Genomic DNA, 20,571 nt, shown 5'->3' on the forward strand with positions numbered 1-20,571 from the left:
TTAAAATGCCCACTGAGATCACGGTAAACGATTTTCTTATCTTTATTCACCGTCACAACCCTATTCTGAGATGTTGGTATAATCGGCATGGACACAGGTTTGGGCGCCAATATGAGTCTGGATTCCGCTCACTGAAGAGTTTTTTTTTTTTTGCCCACCCGTATTCTAAAAAATCCCGCCTCCTAAATGCGGATTGGCTACTTACCTCTCATTTCCAGTTCAAGGATTGGCTACTAATTTAAAAAACGTTTCATGATTGGACAATTCACTTTACAATCAACTACCTCAGGGTGGTGAATTTGACAGAAAAACTATTTGACATTTTATAGGTTTAATAATAAATCTGTTTAGTTCGTAGTTTTTTTTTATTTTTTTTTTTAGTTTTTATACAACTGTATGTTATAAACTGCACCGCTATACTGGTTTTCCTAAGCACTAAAGTGACAAATGCTGGTTTAAGTACCCTAGATGAAGTGAACACAGTAGTCCACTACAAAGGTGTCTCAGAATAGTGGGTACTTTACAACAGGGGTCACTGTTGCATCTAACTTTGGAGTTGTGCGGCATCTGCATTTGGCTTCACCCTTATATCCAGAGCGACTTACATTATCTCATTTTTATACAATTGAGGGTTAAGGGCCTTGCTCAGGGGCCCAACAGTGGCAGCTTGGTGAACTTGGGATTGAACCTTCCGATTGGTAGCCCAACACCATAACCACTAGGCTACCACATGCACATAAATAAACCCTTAACATGGTCTAATTTTGGTCCTCCACTGAGATGAGGCCGACTCTGTGGGGATCCTGAGGCATCTAGAGATGTTCCAGATCCAGTTAGACTTTGCGATACTAAAGAGGAGACATCAACTCCATGTAGTCTTTGAGGACAACAACCTCCTCATCAATACAACATTTATCAGACTGTATATTTACCCTCCAGTGTCACCCATATGAGGATGAGGTTCCCCTTTGAGTCTGGTTCCTCTCAAGGTTTCTTCCTTTACCATTCAAGGGAGTTTTTCCTCACCACAGTCACCTGAATCACCTCAGACTTGTTCATTAGGGATAAATACAAACACATTTAAATATATCTAATATTATTCTTGAATTTTGTATTACTTTAATCTTTATATTAATCTTTACAATAACTGTTTTTGTTCTATGTTTATGTTCCGTAAAGCTGCTTTGAGACAATGTCAACTGTAAAAAGCGCTATACAAATAAATTTGAATTGAATTGAATAATTATTAAAACGAGGACTTTCCTCATTTAAAAAGAAGTTTAAGTAAAGATATGTCATTGTATTTTAATTGTAAAATATTTATAGCATTCTATATAGTATATTTATGGCACCGTTAGGACATCGAGCCTAGTGCAATTTTTATAATGTAATACTGATGACTTAGATTAGTGTAAAATAAAGAGTTATATGTTTCAAAGAGTTTCGAGTTAAAGAGATTCATTTATAAACAAATTCTCTCTTTCATTATCATCCACAATCCTATCGTCTCATTACCTGAACTAAGTCAGTCAAGACATCACAACTGACTAATTTTTACACATTTACACATTTTAAAACTTTGTCCAGTGTTGTTTTCACTCAGCTTGAAGAAGCTCTTCTCTGTTTCAAGGATGAAGTGAAGGAGCAGGAGACAGAGGACGCTCAGATTACAAACCGAATCCATTTGGATTTTCAGTCCATTTCACTATTAAGAGGATGTGAATACTTTCTAAGGCTACGTATATAGTATGTTTGTGCAAGAACCTCCTCATTAATTGGTCATTTAGCAATTAGCAACATAAATCAGGACATTGAACCAAAGAAATTAGACTATGATAGACCAAATAGAACAAACAAATTGCCACTTAATATACAAAACATTTATTAACAGAGTCACACATTTCAAAAAAGAAAAAAAAAATCAATAAATTAATATGAAAAGCCTTAAAGTCTGTCACACGTAGGCATGAATGATTGTTAAACTAAGGCTTATATTGCAGTGCACTTTAAGGCAAACACCAAAACAACACCCACTTCCATGCAGTCTTTTAAACGCAGAGAACTGCTCGACTTCCATTCAACACCGAATCCCTGCAGCCTCCTAACAGCTTTTCCAGTGCTTTATCAGATTAAGTAAAGTTCGTTAGCGGAGCCCTTGAAGGGCAGGGAGATCGAGTGAACATCAGTGCATCAGACTTGAAGAAATTTACCCAGAAAGCTTCACAATCTCATCATAATCTCCTTTTCCTAACAACAACAAAAAAAAGATGTTTAAACGCAATTGCTGTGTTGTTTATGTAGCAAACTGCGTGACAGATTACGACTTTAGTCCTTTATCCTGCTAGCTAATTAGCAAGGTAGCTACTCTAAGTAGGCAGCAGAGCATCAAGCATGTTAACTTGTCAAAATATTGGCAGTTAGCAAGCCGAAAGTTGGCAACGCTCATAAATTATTAATTCAGCTACATTGTTTCTTTTTTTTTGCTGCTGCCAAGTTTGAATTCCTGGTGAAAGTCTTTTGTCAACGAGGTTATGCAGAAAGCTTAACCCTTAACTTAAGTTTCTTCTTTGCCCCATCTTAAATTCCTTTGTATAGTTCAAGTAGTCAGGGAGGTGATGGGATTGAGTTTGATGGGTGACAGGAAGGAGGTAGGGAAGGAGAAAACGGATGACTCGAAGCTCTTGTCGATCGTGAACTCGTCACTCTTTTGTTGGTCATTGCTGTTTTCCATATTGCTGTCGGGCACAGACGCCAGGACCTCGTTCTCGAACTGCAGCAGCTGACCCATGAAGCTGAAGTTGGGCGAGATGACGGCACGCCGTTGTCTCACGGCATCGAAAGCCTCCTCCAGACGCAGCCTCTGTGTCTTCATGAGGTACGCCATACAGATGGTGGGCGAGCGTGAAATCCCTGCCTCGCAGTGCACCAGCACCTTCCCGCCTTCTCGCTTCACCTCATCTGGAAAGTAGAGAAAAGGCAACGGCACTTTAGATATGACCCTTTCAATGACCTTGTGTGTATGTAAATATTTTGTCTCGTCTGGTCTGTTTAAATGTCAGATATTTTTATTCGTTTTTTTTCCCCCTTCTAAGTAAAGTGGCTTATGCTTAGTCTGACTCATAAGATTATGCCTAACCCGACTCAGATAAAACACACACACGGGTCTTTTACAGGTCATTCACTAATCACATAAGAGTCTAATCCACCATTGTGCACCCACACGCACATACACATACACCCACACGCACCAGAGTGGCTGTGAGGGAAAGTGTGTGACAGTCAGAAATCTCTGACTGTCTATCTAATCCAAACAAAACCTGCTCGACTGAATCATTGCATAGCCCAGGAGGCCAACTGCACACACACACGCGTGCGCACACACACACACACAGTCATAACTACCTTAAAACAGACATGTGTATAGTAAGCACTAGGTATATTTATTGTAGATGAGCCCTGTTTTGATGACACAACGTTTCTCAGTAAGGCCAATCACAAGACTAAACAGTGACTGAGTTAGCTGTCAGTGCTAAATGTGATTATGGTGTCATTTTAGCCCCAGGGAGACTTTTCTTAGTAATCCGACAGCACATCTGAGGTAAATGCTGACCGTTCTCACAATTCTAGCTTATTTTCACTGTCTTTATCCGTACGCATTACGTGTAAGACCCTTAAGTGCGTCCTATCTATAAAAAATAGTAGCAAAAGCTTCTGGTGCATGTCGAGTGTTTGTACATCCTACACACGTATGATTTATGGTGATATGGTGAAGTTTCCTATGAAGAGAAGTTTTTTTTTTTAATTTTTAACATTGATAGAAGGAGTCTCCAGTGTCAGCTCTTTGTAACAGTCAGAAACAAAGCTGTAATTATAACCTTTTCAACAGGACAAAGGAGCTAGTTTATGACCATAAATAGTCTAGTAGACACCTTGATTTAGACATTATTAGTGCTCATATGTTTAGGAAATGATTTATGGGCCATCCTGTAAACACCTGAAGGTGTGAAATGACAACCCGCAGGCATTTTTGTGTCCATTTGCCTCATCCAACCTACACATGCACACACACACACACACACACACACACACACACACACACCCAAAGACTGTTATTAAAGAGCTACTCATGCTCTGACACACCAGTCACACCCATCATCATCAAGCTCATGCAACCATGACTCAAACCACCAGGTTCCTGTTTCCTCTTCTCTCTTCTTTTTTCTCTCTCTGACACTGAAAGCCCTGAAGGCTTATACCCCTCAGGAGGGCAAGAGCATTTTTAGCTTAAGCTGGAGCCAGCCAAGGCTGTGGGGAAGCTTCATTTCAAACTTGCCTGAATAGATACTGTGCTATCTTTAGCCATTCTTTCTCAAAATAAAACAAATAATTAAATAATAATATTCCCTTGACTTCTGTATAGACGTGCACATGTCGATATTTAAGGTCTTGATAAGTGGAAGATTGGTTTTAGTTTCTGTGATTCACATTAGGCTCAGATCAAAACTGAAATTCTGACTGAAAACTAAAGAAATTCCCTCGACTCTTTAGAAACACACCAATGACAGTTTGTAAAATTTCCAGCTGCAGCGTTCAATGGGTTTTAGGTCAGAGAAGAGAAATAACTTTTTTGAAAGTTATAAACAATAAACAAATGCTTTTACTCTAATAAGTGTAAATGAGACAGCAGTCCTAAACATAAATGGATTAACGCAGAGATGTGTATGTACGTGTGTGTGTGTATGTGTGTGTGTATGTGTGTGTGTGTACAGGTGTATGTGTGTGTATGTATGTGTGTGTGTGTGTGTATGTGTGTATATGTGTATATGTGTTTGTATGCGTGTGTGAATGTGTATATATGTGTGTATGTGTGTGTATGTGTGTGTGTGTGTGTGTGTGTGTGTGTGTGTGTGTGTGTATATGTGTGTGTGTGTGCTCACCAATGAAGTCAATAGCTTCCTGGAAGTGTGAGCCGATATCAGCTGTGTGACTGTCCTCTACAGCGATGCGTTTGTATCGCTGTGGCCCTCCGGCGCACTGCCAGTCCCGCCGTGAAACATTCAACAACGCCGTAATGCGCAGCTCACTCAGGCAGTCATGTCTGCGTGCATGGTGAGCACTGCCCAGGTACAGGAAGGGCAACAGCTCCACCGGACCATCCTATAGAAAGAAAGAAAAAAAGTTGAGTCAAGTCGACCTGGTTATAATCAACACTTAAATGATTCGAATCACTTGATTCATTCAACAGAAGTGTCAGTGAGATGAAGTGAACAGTTCAGGGATCAGCCCAACAGAGATCAGTTTAGCACAAACGCGTTGTCCTTACTTTATTATTACATTTACAGCATTTGGCAGACGCCCTCATCCAGAGCGACTTACATTACAGTATCTTATATTTATACAACTGAGCAATTGAGGGTTAAGGGCCTTGCTCAGGGGCCCAGCGGTGGCAGCTTGGTGGACCTGGGATTGAACTCACAACCTTCTGATCGGTAGCCCAGCACCTTAACCACTAGGCCACCACATGCACACTGTTGACTCATCGGAAGCAATCAGACCAAAGGTCAGAGATAAAAACGCGTGTCTGATGACAGTGGGAAGTCTTTGAAATAAAGTCAAGCCTTGCTCAGAGAGCCACAGTGAACACAAACACACACACACACACACACACACAGTAAGTGACACAGTACACATTGGTGTTTCTTTCAGAAAGAAAGCTCACCCAACACTGTGAAGTCTGGTGTCATACAGCGTTCTTATGACTAAAAATACAACCAAAATCCCCCAAAAACTGTTAATGTGGCCATCACAGGTCTTAGAAACCGAGTGTAGTCTCATTTCCATAATGAATGAAATTGTTTATTGTATGGCGTTAGTAGCCAATTTGTGCCCTCATTTGCATAATACGGGAAGTAGCCAATAGTGTAATCTCATCTGCATAATGTAAACCGTTAGCAGCCAAAAGAGTGATCTCATCTGCATAATCCATCAAGTTGGTAGCCAATAATGCCTTCTCATTTGCATAACAACAACAACATCTGGCTTTCATTCATAAATATCTACTGAATAATCTGTGCCTTTAATAAACTCCACATCGCTTCTAGCAATATTTTTCCTACTTATATCATTTAGAATGACTGTAAAACCATTTTTAAATTTAATAAAAGTTTATTTCTTTCTGTCAGGGGTTAAAGGGAGAGGATTTGGGCTTTACCTGGGTGTAATCTGCCCCAGGATAAACCTCTGTGTCCGGTGCACTGCGCTCCAGAGGTGCTTTGGCCTCGGTGCACAGCTCGGGGTAATGCGCCTGGAAGCTCTCGTAGCCTCCTGTGAAGACAAAACACAGTTAAAGCATCTGTTTTCAAGGACCCAGTGCATGTAACCATCAGTATAAGGTTAATCTGAGCACCAGGTAAGATGCTCATCACATCAGCTCACACTTTGGGTACCTCTGAGACAAGCTACCTCTGAGTTTTTTCGCTGTGCGATCATATATTTTTTTTTTTTTTTAGAAATAAACAACTTTCAGACTATTTTCTCCACACACAAAGAATCGGTTTGAGTAAACTGTCTGGTGTGTGACAGCTTTTTATTCTTTATTTTTAACACTCTGACTCATCTTGGCTTTGACGCACAGCAAACCACATCCGAGAAACAGTGTGACGAAATCTTTACTTATTACACTGGTGTTCGTGGTGCGATTATTGTGTCCATTTTTTATAGGAGACCTCCAAGTTTTTATGGATTATTACACATTAATCTGGCCTCAAAACATAGTCTGACTGCATCAAGTGCAGTAAATATTCGAGATTCTGTGAGATGGTGTCAGTAATAAATAATAAAAGAAATGCACGAGATAATAAATAATAAAAGAAATGCACGAGATAATAAATAATAAAAGAAATGCATGAGATAATAAATAAAGAAATACATGAGATAATAAATAATAAAAGAAATGAACGAGATAATAAATAATAAAAGAAATGCACGAGATAAATAATAAAAGTAATAAATGAGATAAAAAATAAAGAAATACATTAGATAATAAATAATAAAAGAAATACATGAGATAATAAATAATAAAAGAAATGCATGAGATAATAAATAATGAATCAAATAAATACATGATGTAAAGATTATATAGGCAGATTTTTTTTTTTAAAAAAAAGGTAAAGATTATAGACAGACAATAGACAGAGCAAACCAGAGGGAAACTGATGAAGAAGAATAAAAACTCAGGACACTAAATATTGAGGAAAATAGAACTCGGAGAAAGAAATAAACGAAGTCAGCTTTCGGAAGAAAGAATATTTGGTGCTAGAATTAAACCCAAAGACAAAAAAAGGACCCTTTAAACCGTTAGAACCTCTCCGGTGATGTTTTAGAGCATCAGCAACACACCAAAGTGCCTTTCTGAGATCAAAGAGAGAGAAAAAGAGAAAAGAAAAGATCAAAGCGAGTTCTCACCCTTCAGGAAGCAGATGTTGGCACAGCTGGAGAGGTGCGCGAGGCTGTGGATGGCGAGACGCGCCACGCTGTCCTTCTTCAGCTTGTGGAGATGCGGCGTGTTCTCGTCCAGCGCCACCACCACCGACACGCCGCCCTCGCGCAGCCGGTACAGCGCGTGCTCATCCGGCACAACGAACCGCAGCGGCACCGGAGCCCCGCGCGACCTGCGCAGCACCACCGAGTTCAGGTTAACGTTCACCGAGCCGCGGACGCTCGAACTGGAGAACGATAAATACGGTCTACAGTCCAGGATCAAACACTTCCCGCTCTCCTTGCGCAGGATTTTCTTGAAATGACGGCTGTCTATACTGGAAACCTTCATGATCATGGATTATTATTCTTACTATTATTATTCGTATTATTAATATTATTATTATTATTATCCTTAGTGTCTGCACCGGTTCACTGCGCGCCTACATTTCCTTTGAAGGGGATTCCGTCGGATTGCCTTTTATATCGACGGAACCTCCGGCGTTTAACGTCAAGGACCATATATGGACAACGACAAAAAAAAAGCAGCTGATTCGACCACGCCTACGTCCTGCGTAACCACGCCTCCTTTCTCCTCTAAACGTTGCCTGTTTTGCAGGAATCCCCCCAACTCTCTCTCTCTCTCTCTCTCTCTCTCTCTCTCTCTCTCTCTCTCTCTCTTTCTCTCTCTCTTTCCCTTTCTCTCTCTCTCTCTCTCTCTGCTTCAGCTCTCACGTTACTCCTTTATTCTTTGTTTCATCGCTACATTTTCTTTCCTGTAAGCGAAACCTCCTGCTACACCGTACAGAGTTCAGACGAATCTAAGAGTTTAACTGAAATTTGCTGCGTTTTGAATTAGTTGAATCTTTGCAATCTGGCAACCCGGGAGACTATGACATATGAGTCATCCCTGTGCATATTTGACATGTTTTTCTCTCCAAAACATAACTAAGAGAATTCCTAGCAGGAATTTCAACACACTCGTTTCTTTTCCACACCAGACGTAACCAATGCTGCTTTTCAACAGTTTCCAGTGATTTTCTTGCAAATTTCCAGAAAAGTGTGTCATGAATCATCACACACACACTTCTTTCACAAGCCTTCACAGTTCAGGACATGCTGGAAGTTTCTCTTCCTCTTGGTGTCCACCTGCCCTACATCCACTTTGTAGTTTAATCCCTTAAGCACTAATGCGATTATACCTCACTTCAGCTCCCTGGAGTTCACCGAAACCAAAAGCCTAAGAGAAAGGTGTAATGTCACTGTGAGGTAATAGAGCTCGACGCTCTCAGGAACAAAGCTACTAACCTGTGCATGTTCCTCATTGGTGCACTAGTACACCTTTCACTTGGAAATCTGGACATAGTGTAGAAGATACTCACTAAAAAATGCACTTCAGGGCAATAAGCAAAGATTCAGTTTAATGGCCTGTATATTGTAGAGTCTGTATGTTTGCATGTGTGTACAAGAGTGATATGACTGACTGTTGATGAGTGTGCATATGCGTACAAGTGTCAGCATGAATTCAAATACATTCCTGCTTGTGTGTGTGTGTGTGTGTGTGTGTGTGTGTGTGTGTGTGACAGGAAGAGCAGGTTGTGATTGGATTAGAGCAGCAGGCAGTCAGCCATATGGCCTCGGTGTAAGCTCTCGGCTGATGACATCACACAGCTCTAGGGGAACACACACACACACACACACACCCTCAGGCTATCAAAACCAAACCAAACTCTCACCAAGGTCTCAGTATGGATAGATTCTGTCTAATAATACATACAATTATCCATCATCACTACTAATGTAACCATTTTTATACCTACACAGATAAAGGCTTAAATCTGTGTGTGTGTGTGTGTGTGTGTGTGTGTGTGTGTATGTGTGTGTGTGTTGGGGGGGGCAGACAAGGAGTCATCCATATGTATACATGTTATGGATGTTTGGGTATGTGGGAAAAGGCTCAGTGATAAAGTCTTCATAATGTAAAACTCGACTCATTTGTTTAACCATCAATTTGGGACAGTTTTTGTGCTTCATCACGGAGAGATGAAGCTAAATGCACTAAATTAAACTTTGATTTCCCAACTCACAATTAAAATGCTTTTGGTTCTTGGCAAACAAGGATGCTGTATTTAAAAAACAACAAGAAAAACCTAAATGTAAGTGAATAACCAGCCATCTGAGAATGATCAGGGCAGAGCCTGATATGCCAATTAGTATACCTCACTGATAGCCTTGTTAGCCTGCTGAAGTGTATAGAGCTTGAACGCTCCAGACTTATGCGTTTAACATATGTACATATAGTATACACAGACTATAGAGCTACGTATGCTTGTGTCTCATAAGTAGATCAAGCTCTTAACACTCAGCGTGTCCGGTACTGTTCATCGCTAATGATTTACTTTCATATTTCAACCGAATCATTTACATTACAGATGTGAAAATTATGTAAAGAAATGAAGACAGCCAATCAGATTGCAGTCGCATTAAGCCCTGCTCAGTTTCCACTAAAAATGGAGAAATTAGAAAGATAAAGTAAGATAGACGCCAATGGAAAGTCACCATTTACTCGTATCGTGCACCAGAGGACAATCATTAAACTCATCAGAAAGCAGCAGATCACAAATTGTGTTTCCTCGAATCTGTTCCAGTATCCAGAAGGTTGGGTTCAAATTCCAGGACTGCACAGAAGCGAGATGGGACTTATGAACTCGGACGAGCCAAAGACCCGGTGACAGACGACTCAGTTATACTAACCATGTGTCAGGAAGGACATATGATTATGATCTCTAGATAAAAGTAGATGTTCCATGTTAGTCAGAATGTTCCAGAAGAGCACACCATGTCTTCCTGCTGTGAAGCCAGTCTGGGATTTCCCCCTCTCTCCCAGTGCTATTATCACCCACACCATGTGGTTTGTCTGTGTTCTGGTCTGTCCTGTTCATGTGTGTATGTGTGTTTGTGTGTGTGTGTGTGTGTGTGTGTGTGTGTGTGTGTGAGTTGACTTTCCAAAACCAATGTAAAATCTTTAAATAAAGACTATCACACAATAGAGCAGGTGCTTCCTGGATTCCTGACTGAAATTCTAAAAACACTGCACATATACTGTACACACACACACACACACACACACAGAAACACACACACGACGCATCTCCATTTCCACCACACCGTACTCAGTGTAAGTGGATTAGTGCTCTCCTCACAGCATGTTGAAGTGCCACACGATGTCACTCAGAAGACTGTAGAAAATCTTTACACAGGAAAATTCACTGGAAGAGTAAAGCTTTGTGATTAATCCGGAAATGTATGTAAACATGGAGATAATGGAGATAATATCTACTCCACAGCTTCCTTAATCAAAATCCTGAGTGACTACCACAGGCCACACATCCTGCAATCATTAACAGGCATGTGCTAATGAGGCACGCCACATTCAACACGTAGGACGTTAATGTAGAGATGCCAAAGTGACACAGCAGAACGTCCTGAAGCGAGATCCTCCTCTTGAACCACAGCAGAAATCTACACTTCATTTACTGGTTCATTTACTGGAGACCACACCCCTTTTAGCCCAATAACAAACAAAAAAAAAAACCCAGAGATTTTAAAATGATAAATGTTAGTTTAGCTAGAAACCGATATTCAATCTACTTTTAACATTCAATACATTAATATTATACAGATTAATTCTGTCATATAAACAAACAAACAGTTGGAATTATAATTAAAAGTACAATTTTATATATATATATATATATATATATATATATATATATATGATATATTATATATATATATATATATATATATATATATAATAAAATCATCTACAAATTCACTAAAATAGAACAAAGTGTCTTGGATTTTTTTTATGCATCAAAGATGTAAAAACACACTATAATTGATCTTAGTTTTGTGGAGTACATTTTCAACAAAGTTAATTATCATATTTTTATTACATATCATCTACACATTAAGATATGTTTGATGTTTTTCTGCTATCATTTTTTTTTTGTACACTGCAAAATAAAATCTATCGTCTTCGTTACTATTTTTATTTTGCACCGTTGACTCTAAAGAGGTGTCACAAAATGTGTCACATGTTCTACATAATCTCCATTTTCTTCAAAGCAAGTGTGTCAGTGATAAGAAGCTGGAATCTTCTAGAAAAAGGACTGGATTCGATTCGTGTGACATCATAAACCCTGTCACTGACCCGGGACTGAGAAATATTTGTGTTTCCTTATTTATTCATTCATTTATTTATTTATTTATTTATTTAAAATAATAAAAAAGACCAGAACTCAAGTCTGGAAACACTGTGATGATGATGATGACGACGACAACAACGATGATGATGATGACGATGATGACAACAGACTCAGTCACAGATCTCCAGCTGAGTTTATGGAATGAAAAAGACGAGAACACACCCAATAACACGTGAACACACACACACGGAATGCAACCTTGTAAGGCTTCAAGACACTGATATAACACTACTGTGTGTGTGTGTGTGTGTGTGTGTGTGTGTGCTTTTCCTGTAATTTAAATTCATTGTATTGGCTTATTTAAAGCTTGATGATAATCAGATGAAAAAAAATAAAAGGGTCAAAAATCATTCAAACAAAACCGATTATTCACTCATCACCTTTGTACAGTGTAGGAGGTGTGTCCATGACACTTGCTTGAAGCACACACACACACACACACACACACACACACACACACACACACACAAAATGTTCCACAGTAAGCCTTGACTCACTCACAACACCAACACTGACTCTGTTTACTGATCATCTGTGTGTCACACACACACACACACATACACACACACAATATTAGTATCATCTACTTCTTCCTTATACATTTCTGTGCTCCAGGTCACACTAGTTTTATTCATAGGCTTGTATTTAATGTCAGTACACACACCCAAACCCACACCCACACACACACCCACACCCCCACATACACACCTCATTTAAAGTCACAGAGTCAGTATGCAGATACTATTCTTTATAGAATTGTATGTGATAAGACTTTCTCTTTCTCTCTCTCTCTCTCTCTCTCTCTCTCTCTCTCTCTCTCTCTCTCTCTCTCTCTCTCACACACACACACACACACACACACACACACACACACCCCACTGCTAATTGCTTTGTGTGTTTGCAGGTTACAATGCAACCATTGTTTGTCTTAATCATCGCATAATCATGACTCGAGGCAGTTTGTTAGTCTGTATTTAAAGACATAAATGATACAATTGGGTATTGATTCGTTTTTATTCTCAAATCTGTTCGGTCAGACGGAGGCCAGTAGTGACATTAGTGCTTTATATCATTTCACGCTGGTTCGCATCGATCCGTCGAATTCTATAGTTTCTATAGTAACAGCTCGTTCACAGGGATGTATAGGGTAGACAAAGATGAACAGATTTAAAGGGAAGTTCTCATACGATGGTGTGGGAAAGACTGGTTATAGCTGCTGTAGTGTTAAATTAAAGACAGATCTTTTATTTTGTGGACATCCAACATCCACCCTTAACCATAAACTGTATATATACACATGCATGTATATAAGACGCTTGGGATGTGTTGAACTTTCCGAGGTAACAGTAACTACTTCGCAGCACATCATTGTTGATAATTTTCCTAAAAGAGTGAACTGGTCCTGCTTTATTCCTGACACACAGAAGTTTACAGTTGAGAGAAAGTGTAAGTGTGTAACACAAACAAAATTCCAGGAACAAGAAAGTTACCAAAAAAATCTCACAAATTATTTTACAAATGAGAGGGGCACGGTGGCTTAGTGGTTAGCATGTTCGCCTCACACCTCCAGGGTTGGGGGTTCGATTCCCGCCTCCGCCTTGTGTGTGTGGAGTTTGCATGTTCTCCCCGTGCCTCGGGGGTTTCCTCCGGGTACTCCGGTTTCCTCCCCCGGTCCAAAGACATGCATGGTAGGTTGATTGGCATCTCTGGAAAATTGTCCGTAGTGTGTGATTGCGTGAGTGAATGAAAGTGTGTGTGTGCCCTGTGATGGGTTGGCACTCTGTCCAGGGTGTATCCTGCCTTGATGCCCGATGACGCCTGAGATAGGCACAGGCTCCCCGTGACCCGAGGTAGTTCGGATAAGCGGTAGAAAATGAATGAATGAATGAATTTTACAAATGTTAAGGCCTGTGGTTATATCACTTCCCTTGGAGAGAGAGTGCAGAAAATCCCTTTAATGACTCTTTTGGCTTTCCATACAGCTCTATGTGGATGACATTTTAACAGAGTCATGACGGCATTTTAATCCCTTTCTCAGATCATCCTTATTAGTGGAAGCTGCCAATTTCTTTCTGCTTTCCCATCATTGTTTTGTCCATTTAAATCCCTCATTTTGTGTGTTATGTTTTTACATCTTAAGTGTGGACTTAATGTCCCTACAATGGCAGGTTATAACTGACACCGCTTGGCAGGTCCCCATAAGGTTTTATGTTCATTATAGCCTTAACAGAAGGTCCCTACAAGGATAGTAAGTGTGTGTGTGTGTGTGTGTGTGTGTGTGTAGTGTTTGTGTATTAGGGCCTTTCTAAAGCTACACAATGACCACATATGTTAAACGCATTAGTCTGGAGTGTTCAAAGGTTCTCCAGTGACAATGTAAACAAAACACGCTGCCCATTGTTCGATTGCGGCTGATGATTCAGTTCAGACGATGACCTCATCATCATCCTCCTCCATTATTTCCATTTATTGATAGCAGCGTTGTTTTTTATATTTTATTTATTTGTTTCTTAAGGGAAGACATTACAGCATGATCTCCGTCACTATGTGAACTAGTCATTGTCAAGTCAAGTGTATGATGTAGCTGTAAACAACTTTCCATCTCTCTCTCACACACACATTCGTTTTCTCTCCATCATGCTGCCTTTCTTTCATTCCACCTGGGCGGATTTTATTTTTGTGACTCACGTACAGTGAAAGCTGAGAAATGACAGAAAGACCCGTTCCTTCACCTACATTCCTAGAAGGTGACGGCTGTAGGTAGATTCCTCCTATATCCTTTTCCGCTGACATCACACGGGGACTACTTTTTAATTACAGGCTTCGGTAATTACACACACACACACACACACACACACACACACACACACACACACACACACACACACACACACACACACACACACACACACACACACACATGCACACACACACACGCACACACACATGCACACACACACAACCCCAGCAGGAAGGATACAGCAGTGTTCCTTACAGCAGTGCATAGTGTCTATATATATCGTTTTTGAGTCAATTACAAAAGTTTGTACACCCCTAAGATGTCATGAACATGAGGTTTACTTCAGCGCCACCAGAAGTTTAGTGTGTGTCAGGTTTCACAGATGCTTTCTCACTCAGTGTGTGTTAGGATGTGCATGAAGAATAAAATAAAATACTATAATATAATAGACTAGACAGCGTGTTGACGTTTTTATATCTTTTGAATTTCACTCAGCAAATAATACAAGTGTTAGTGACAACTCCTAGTGTGAGTAATTCAAGGATGAAATTAATCTAAAAATGTCTTAAGAGTTTAATAATTGTACTTTTGTTTGTTTTTTTTGTCATCTTGTAGCATGTATTTAACTAGATTTAAGATTTTGCTGGTAAATATCATCTGATGTGAAAAACATGCACTGATATAAAAACTTGAGTCTCAGACGTAAAAATCCCACATTCACAATCATTTCCCACGTTAGCTCAGGGCAGGATGACTAGTTCCCTCTGTAACAAAGCACCTACAGCATCATGAGTGACTCCATCACAGTCTGCCAACGTTGCATCACCCCGTGTTTAAATGACAGACAAAAAAAAGGACAGAATGGAAGGGGACACTTCAGGTGGAGGCGTGCGCTCTACCTCAGAGAGGTGCTATATTTAGCTCAATATCCCTGTGTCTTCATTAGAGAGCACACACACACACACACAGTATTGAAACACAACCCTTAGCGTTTCCAATATCTAAGCAAGGGAATGTCCTTGGTCTGACTCATGCAGGGATGAGGGAGGACACAAATCATAGTGTGTGTGTGTATGTGTGTGTGTATAAGATGAAGGAGAGAGTGTATGTAGGTGTGATGAGAAAGGGAAAAAAAAAAAAAGAAAAAAAAGAGACATGGTGTAGCTCAGAAACACTCAAATGAATAGATATCAAATCTTTACATGTAAAGCAGACACACTCAGAAACACTCACAAATAAATAATAAAATCCCAAAAAAAAAAAATAATAAAATCCCATTTGGTAACTTCTATCCTGTATGTATTATTTCTGCTGTGTATATATATATATATATATATATATATATATATATATATATATATATATATATATGTGTATATATATATATATGTATATATATATATATATATATATATATATATATATATATATGTATATATACATATATATATATATACATATATATATATATATATATATATATATATATATATATATATATATACATAAGTTGTATTTTCATTGTTTACCTTTGAGACAGGAAAGACAGGAAGTGATGCATATTGTTTCTGCACCATCCTGTTCTACACAGGACCAACCCTAGATCTGTAAAGGTCACGGTATATAAAAGAAGAAAGAGGTAAAAAGAAGGCAGTGGGATTGTTTATTTCAACCACGTAAAGAATAGATCGACTTTATGTTTGACTTCATGTCCCGAGTGATCACCTCGCTAGTACAGCTGATCGCTAGTTAATCTAACTGATGCTAAGTTAGCTACATTAATCCTGTGGTATTTGTGCTGTGTGTTTATACTGCATGCTTTATACCATTTTTTCAGGTAATGTAGTTAGTTGAAAAAGTTTTCGATAAGTAATATAAATTTACTTTTCACATAAATTAGCTTTGGCTAACTTTCTGCTTTTTAACACATTGTCTATAATGTCTTTGTACATGTTAATAAAACTATGGGATTTCAATGATACAAGGTTATGACCAACAAGAGATGATATTTTGGCCTGTTGAAGGATGTAAAGGAAATTCTAGTCATTCTGTGAGGTCGAATCATTCGTGAACAGAACACAGGCTTCTCCACAGTGTTCTGAGGTGGTGATAATACCACCATGTGCTGAACACTCTGGAATAAGGAACTGAATATTATTATTTTTATTTTTTTTTTGGAAGTAATTTCTGTTTGAAAAAATATCCTACACACACACACACACACACACACACACACACACACACACACACACACACACACACACTGGCTTTAAAATCCTCAGGCTTATTAAATGTATGAAAAACGGTGATAGTGAGTGACTCAGACCTCATAAATAAATAGCACACATGACTCAGAGCAGCTATATGACTAACAGCTCAAACAGTCAATGACTCCAGCAGCAGTGTGTGCATCAAAGACCCATTTAAAGGAAATAGAAACCGAGGTTTCAACATTTCATTCATTACATTTCACTACAAGAGGAAATGTCACGATTTGTTCAGGTCACTTATCAGATGTCTGCTCTTAAACCGTACTGTTAGGAATATTAAAAACTGAAAGATCTCGATTTATTTTTTTAAAAGTCTTTTCAGTTCACAGCTAAAGCAGTATCTAAAACTAAGCAACTTCGAAGAAGCTCCGCTCACTGTACAATAACGCAGTATCGTATATCCCTGAAAAGATCGCAAAATTGATGATCCGTGTAATTTTGATGATTCGTGTCCATTTGTATCGCTATTTAAAAGCTTGTGATAGAAAAATAGGTCAAAATGTTATTAACCCTTAGATTAATGAATGCTGCGTAAAAAACCCTAAACGCTTCAGTGTACAGTGTGTTCGTCTAACATCTATTATAACGTGTGTGTTCTTTGATTAGACTCACACGTTGATACAGATTTAATTATCCAAAGCCTTATTTGCATGAATATGATAAAGACATTAGAGAACGTTAGATATGCAATGTAAGTACACACACACACACACATACACACACACACAGTATCAGGAAGCCCATGATGCTGACCTTGACTTCAAACCCCATTGTACCAGTTTTTCGTTTCCCCGAAACTCAACACTGACTGACCAACACCCAGCTGACTTCAGCATTTGAGGTTTTCGAGTTCACACAAGGCAAGCCAAATGTGATGACAGATTAGCCCAAACACACACACACACACACACACACACACACACACACACACACACACACACACACACACACACACACACATACACACACACACTGTGAATCTAATCTAATGCTAGCCCTTACACCTAGTCTGTGTTCTTAGTAGAAAGGGAGCCCTTTTAAGAAAACTGGAAACAAGATTAGCATAAGAGGGACCACTAGAGGGGTTTATATCGGTTTAAACAGGTAACGTTCATTGTTATGTACAGATTAAACACTTCCCTGTAGAACATCTAGAACCATCCAAAGAACCCTGGAGGAACCGTATCTTTTAACCTGTAGAGCGTAAACTCTTCCATCACGCTAAAAGGTTCTTCGTTTTTTTTTTTTAATAACCGAACAAGATGTTTTCCCTTTGGACAGCATTCTGTAGAACTTGTACTTGTTTATGTTTAGTGTGTTTATCTGTCAGTCTGCTAAGGCATACAGTACAGGGGTCTCATTTATAAAACTGTGCGTAGGATCCCTACTAAAAGTTTACGTACGCCCAAAAGCCAAAAATGGTGTACGGCAAAAAAAATTCCGATTTTTAACATTTTTAACCATAAATAGTCAATGCAAATCACTGCGCTGGCACGAGAGTGGACCTCGTTATAATGAGTTTCTTCTGCGCTCTGATGGTTTAAAAATGTGTTGAAGAGCCAGCGTCTCAGGGGGTAGCCACTGTCGCCTGCAGGTTATAATTATATTAAAAGCAAAATTGTTACAGTTTCTACTTTTTAATCTTGTTAAACTCACCAAGAACACAGCCATCACGTACTACACCTGCATTTAGTCTGTTCCCTACACTGCTACGTGTCAAGATAAAGGAATCATGTGTTGAACCAGGCCAGCGTGCCACAATGTTTGTGAGGGTCATGTTGGAGTCACATATGATTTGCACATTAATAGAATGCACATGCTTTCTATTAACATAAGCAAATTCATTTTCAGATGTGAACTTATAGCAACATGAGCGCAGTCAATTGCGCCGATTACATTTGGGAAACCAGACATTGCTGGAAATTGCATTTTAATTTCGGCCTGTTCTCACACAGTGTAGGGGAACCTGACGTATCGACTACCCATATTAAGTATATCATTCAAAACGACAGATATTATGGCACTCAGGGACGGCTGTGATGTACCAGACTTATAGGGTGAGATGATAGATTCCAATAGAATTATTTCATATACAAAAAGGTCTTAGACACAAAGTTGAGGATTACTTATAGTTTTTTGTATATAAATAATTTACCTGTCTGCCAATTCCCGCTGGAAACAGTCGGTTGCCAAGAACCCCAGTGTGGTGAAGACTTGTATTTGGACTGGGATGGCATGGTTCCGGCGTGTTGCCCTCTCTAATACTGGACCCAATTCAACACATAGATCTAAGAGCACAGCTCTAGGAAATCTAAATCGGCTTATTAGCCAGGAAATCATCATGGTCCCTGAAAACTCGTTCTCTCCTTATTCGGCCATTGGCGTAATCCTTCAACAGTGCCAGCAGTGCCATCATGAAGCATTACATACCCGGGTCACCGGAGGATTTATATGTTTCTAGCAATTAGACTGATCGTTAACACCTTGACAAAATCACAGAATTAATTTGTGGGCGGAAATTTAAGACGAAAATGTTATAGTGAACACGTGCTTCTTCATGACGGTTTTGTAATGAACACCGTAATAGTTAGGACCGATGATGAGTAGCGATTGTGCTTCATGACTGTATTTATTTTTAATACATTTTGAATTACGTTTGGATTTTACTAGATGTATATAGCCTAAAACAATCGGCACAAATAACACTGTTGGATGTAATCTTCATGATAATGTGGATATAACGTATGAAATGGAGTGAAAATGAAATGTCATTAATGCTTATAATCGTTCTTCTCACATGTATTTTCTACAATCTAACTTCAGTTCACGACCTCACCATCTGTGTCGCCAATTCCCTCAAAGTTTGCTTAAAGGTGCGCACATTTTCCCGTCAAGTTTGTTTTTTATAGATCACAACCTTTGCGCGAAAACTGGCGTACGCACGTTTCCAGCCCCGTTTTGTGCGTACGCACGCTTTATAAATGAGACCCCTGAGCTGTCTGAGTGTAGCGTCATGCTAACGTGCTAAAGCATGAGTGAGTGTGTGGAAGTGGAAGTGGACTTCGAGTCTGGCTGAGATCCAACACCCACACTGTGAATACCACGTAACACTGTCATTTTCTGGAAATCAGAGATTTACAGAGAAGTAATGCAGCTGGTTTTAACACTAACACACACACACACACACACACACACACGCACAGTGGAAGTGGTCTACTGTGAAACTAATATCAGTCTAATAACATTCATTTAGACACGTTTCCTGTAAACAGAACACGTGTCCTAAATGGCAGCGTTCTAAAGAAGTGTGAGGATTCATGAGAACTCGTATCATGAGGAAAGAGTTACTAGAGTGACTAAAAGAACATCTATCTCTTTATCTATCCATCCTAATGTGACATTGGTTTATTCACCATTTAGCTTTCAGACAGACAGATATCATGATACAGACAGACAGAGACCATTAGACAGACAGACAGGGCGAGAGGGAGACAGAAAACAGAAGTTCTTTAGCGGTTCATCGTGGTGTTTGTGAACAGCTCCGAAAGTGCTTTCTGTAAACAAAAGAAAGACGTCTTGTGTAGAAACTTTACTCTTCCATCGTCCTGATATTACAAACACAGGGGAAAAAATACAAAAAGAGAAAAGGAGACATATACAGTATCTTTGGAGTGTAGTGTAGTGTGTAGTGTGTGTATAGTGTATAATGTGTGTATAGTGTGTGTGTATATATAGTGTGTGTATTTAGTGTGTGTATAGCGTGTGTGTGTATATAGTGCGTGTGTGTATAGTGCGTGTATAGTGTGTGTGTATA

At 39.3% G+C, this 20,571-nt stretch overlaps 2 protein-coding genes across 2 annotated transcripts in view; both read right to left on the bottom strand.

The window, feature by feature from the left end:
• Window positions 1-1,858: 1,858 nt before the first annotated feature.
• On the bottom strand, window positions 1,859-8,101 carry dusp5 (dual specificity phosphatase 5). Its single transcript, XM_060859529.1, has 4 exons — window positions 7,465-8,101; window positions 6,212-6,324; window positions 4,938-5,157; window positions 1,859-2,958 (listed from the first exon to the last, which is right to left on the bottom strand). Exons 1-4 carry the CDS (start codon window positions 7,832-7,834, stop codon window positions 2,597-2,599), a joined length of 1,065 nt encoding a protein of 354 aa, XP_060715512.1. The 5' UTR covers window positions 7,835-8,101; the 3' UTR covers window positions 1,859-2,596.
• A 779-nt stretch (window positions 8,102-8,880) lies between these two features.
• The window catches only part of mxi1 (max interactor 1, dimerization protein), a 49,807-nt gene continuing 38,116 nt past the window's right edge, over window positions 8,881-20,571 (bottom strand). The window contains exon 7 of the transcript XR_009647653.1: window positions 8,881-9,149. The gene's annotated coding sequence lies outside the window, so the exon portion shown is untranslated. The remainder of the gene's footprint in view (window positions 9,150-20,571) is intronic.

This window comes from Tachysurus vachellii, chromosome 23 (genome assembly GCF_030014155.1).
Source record: "Tachysurus vachellii isolate PV-2020 chromosome 23, HZAU_Pvac_v1, whole genome shotgun sequence".
Lineage (NCBI taxonomy): Eukaryota > Metazoa > Chordata > Actinopteri > Siluriformes > Bagridae > Tachysurus > Tachysurus vachellii.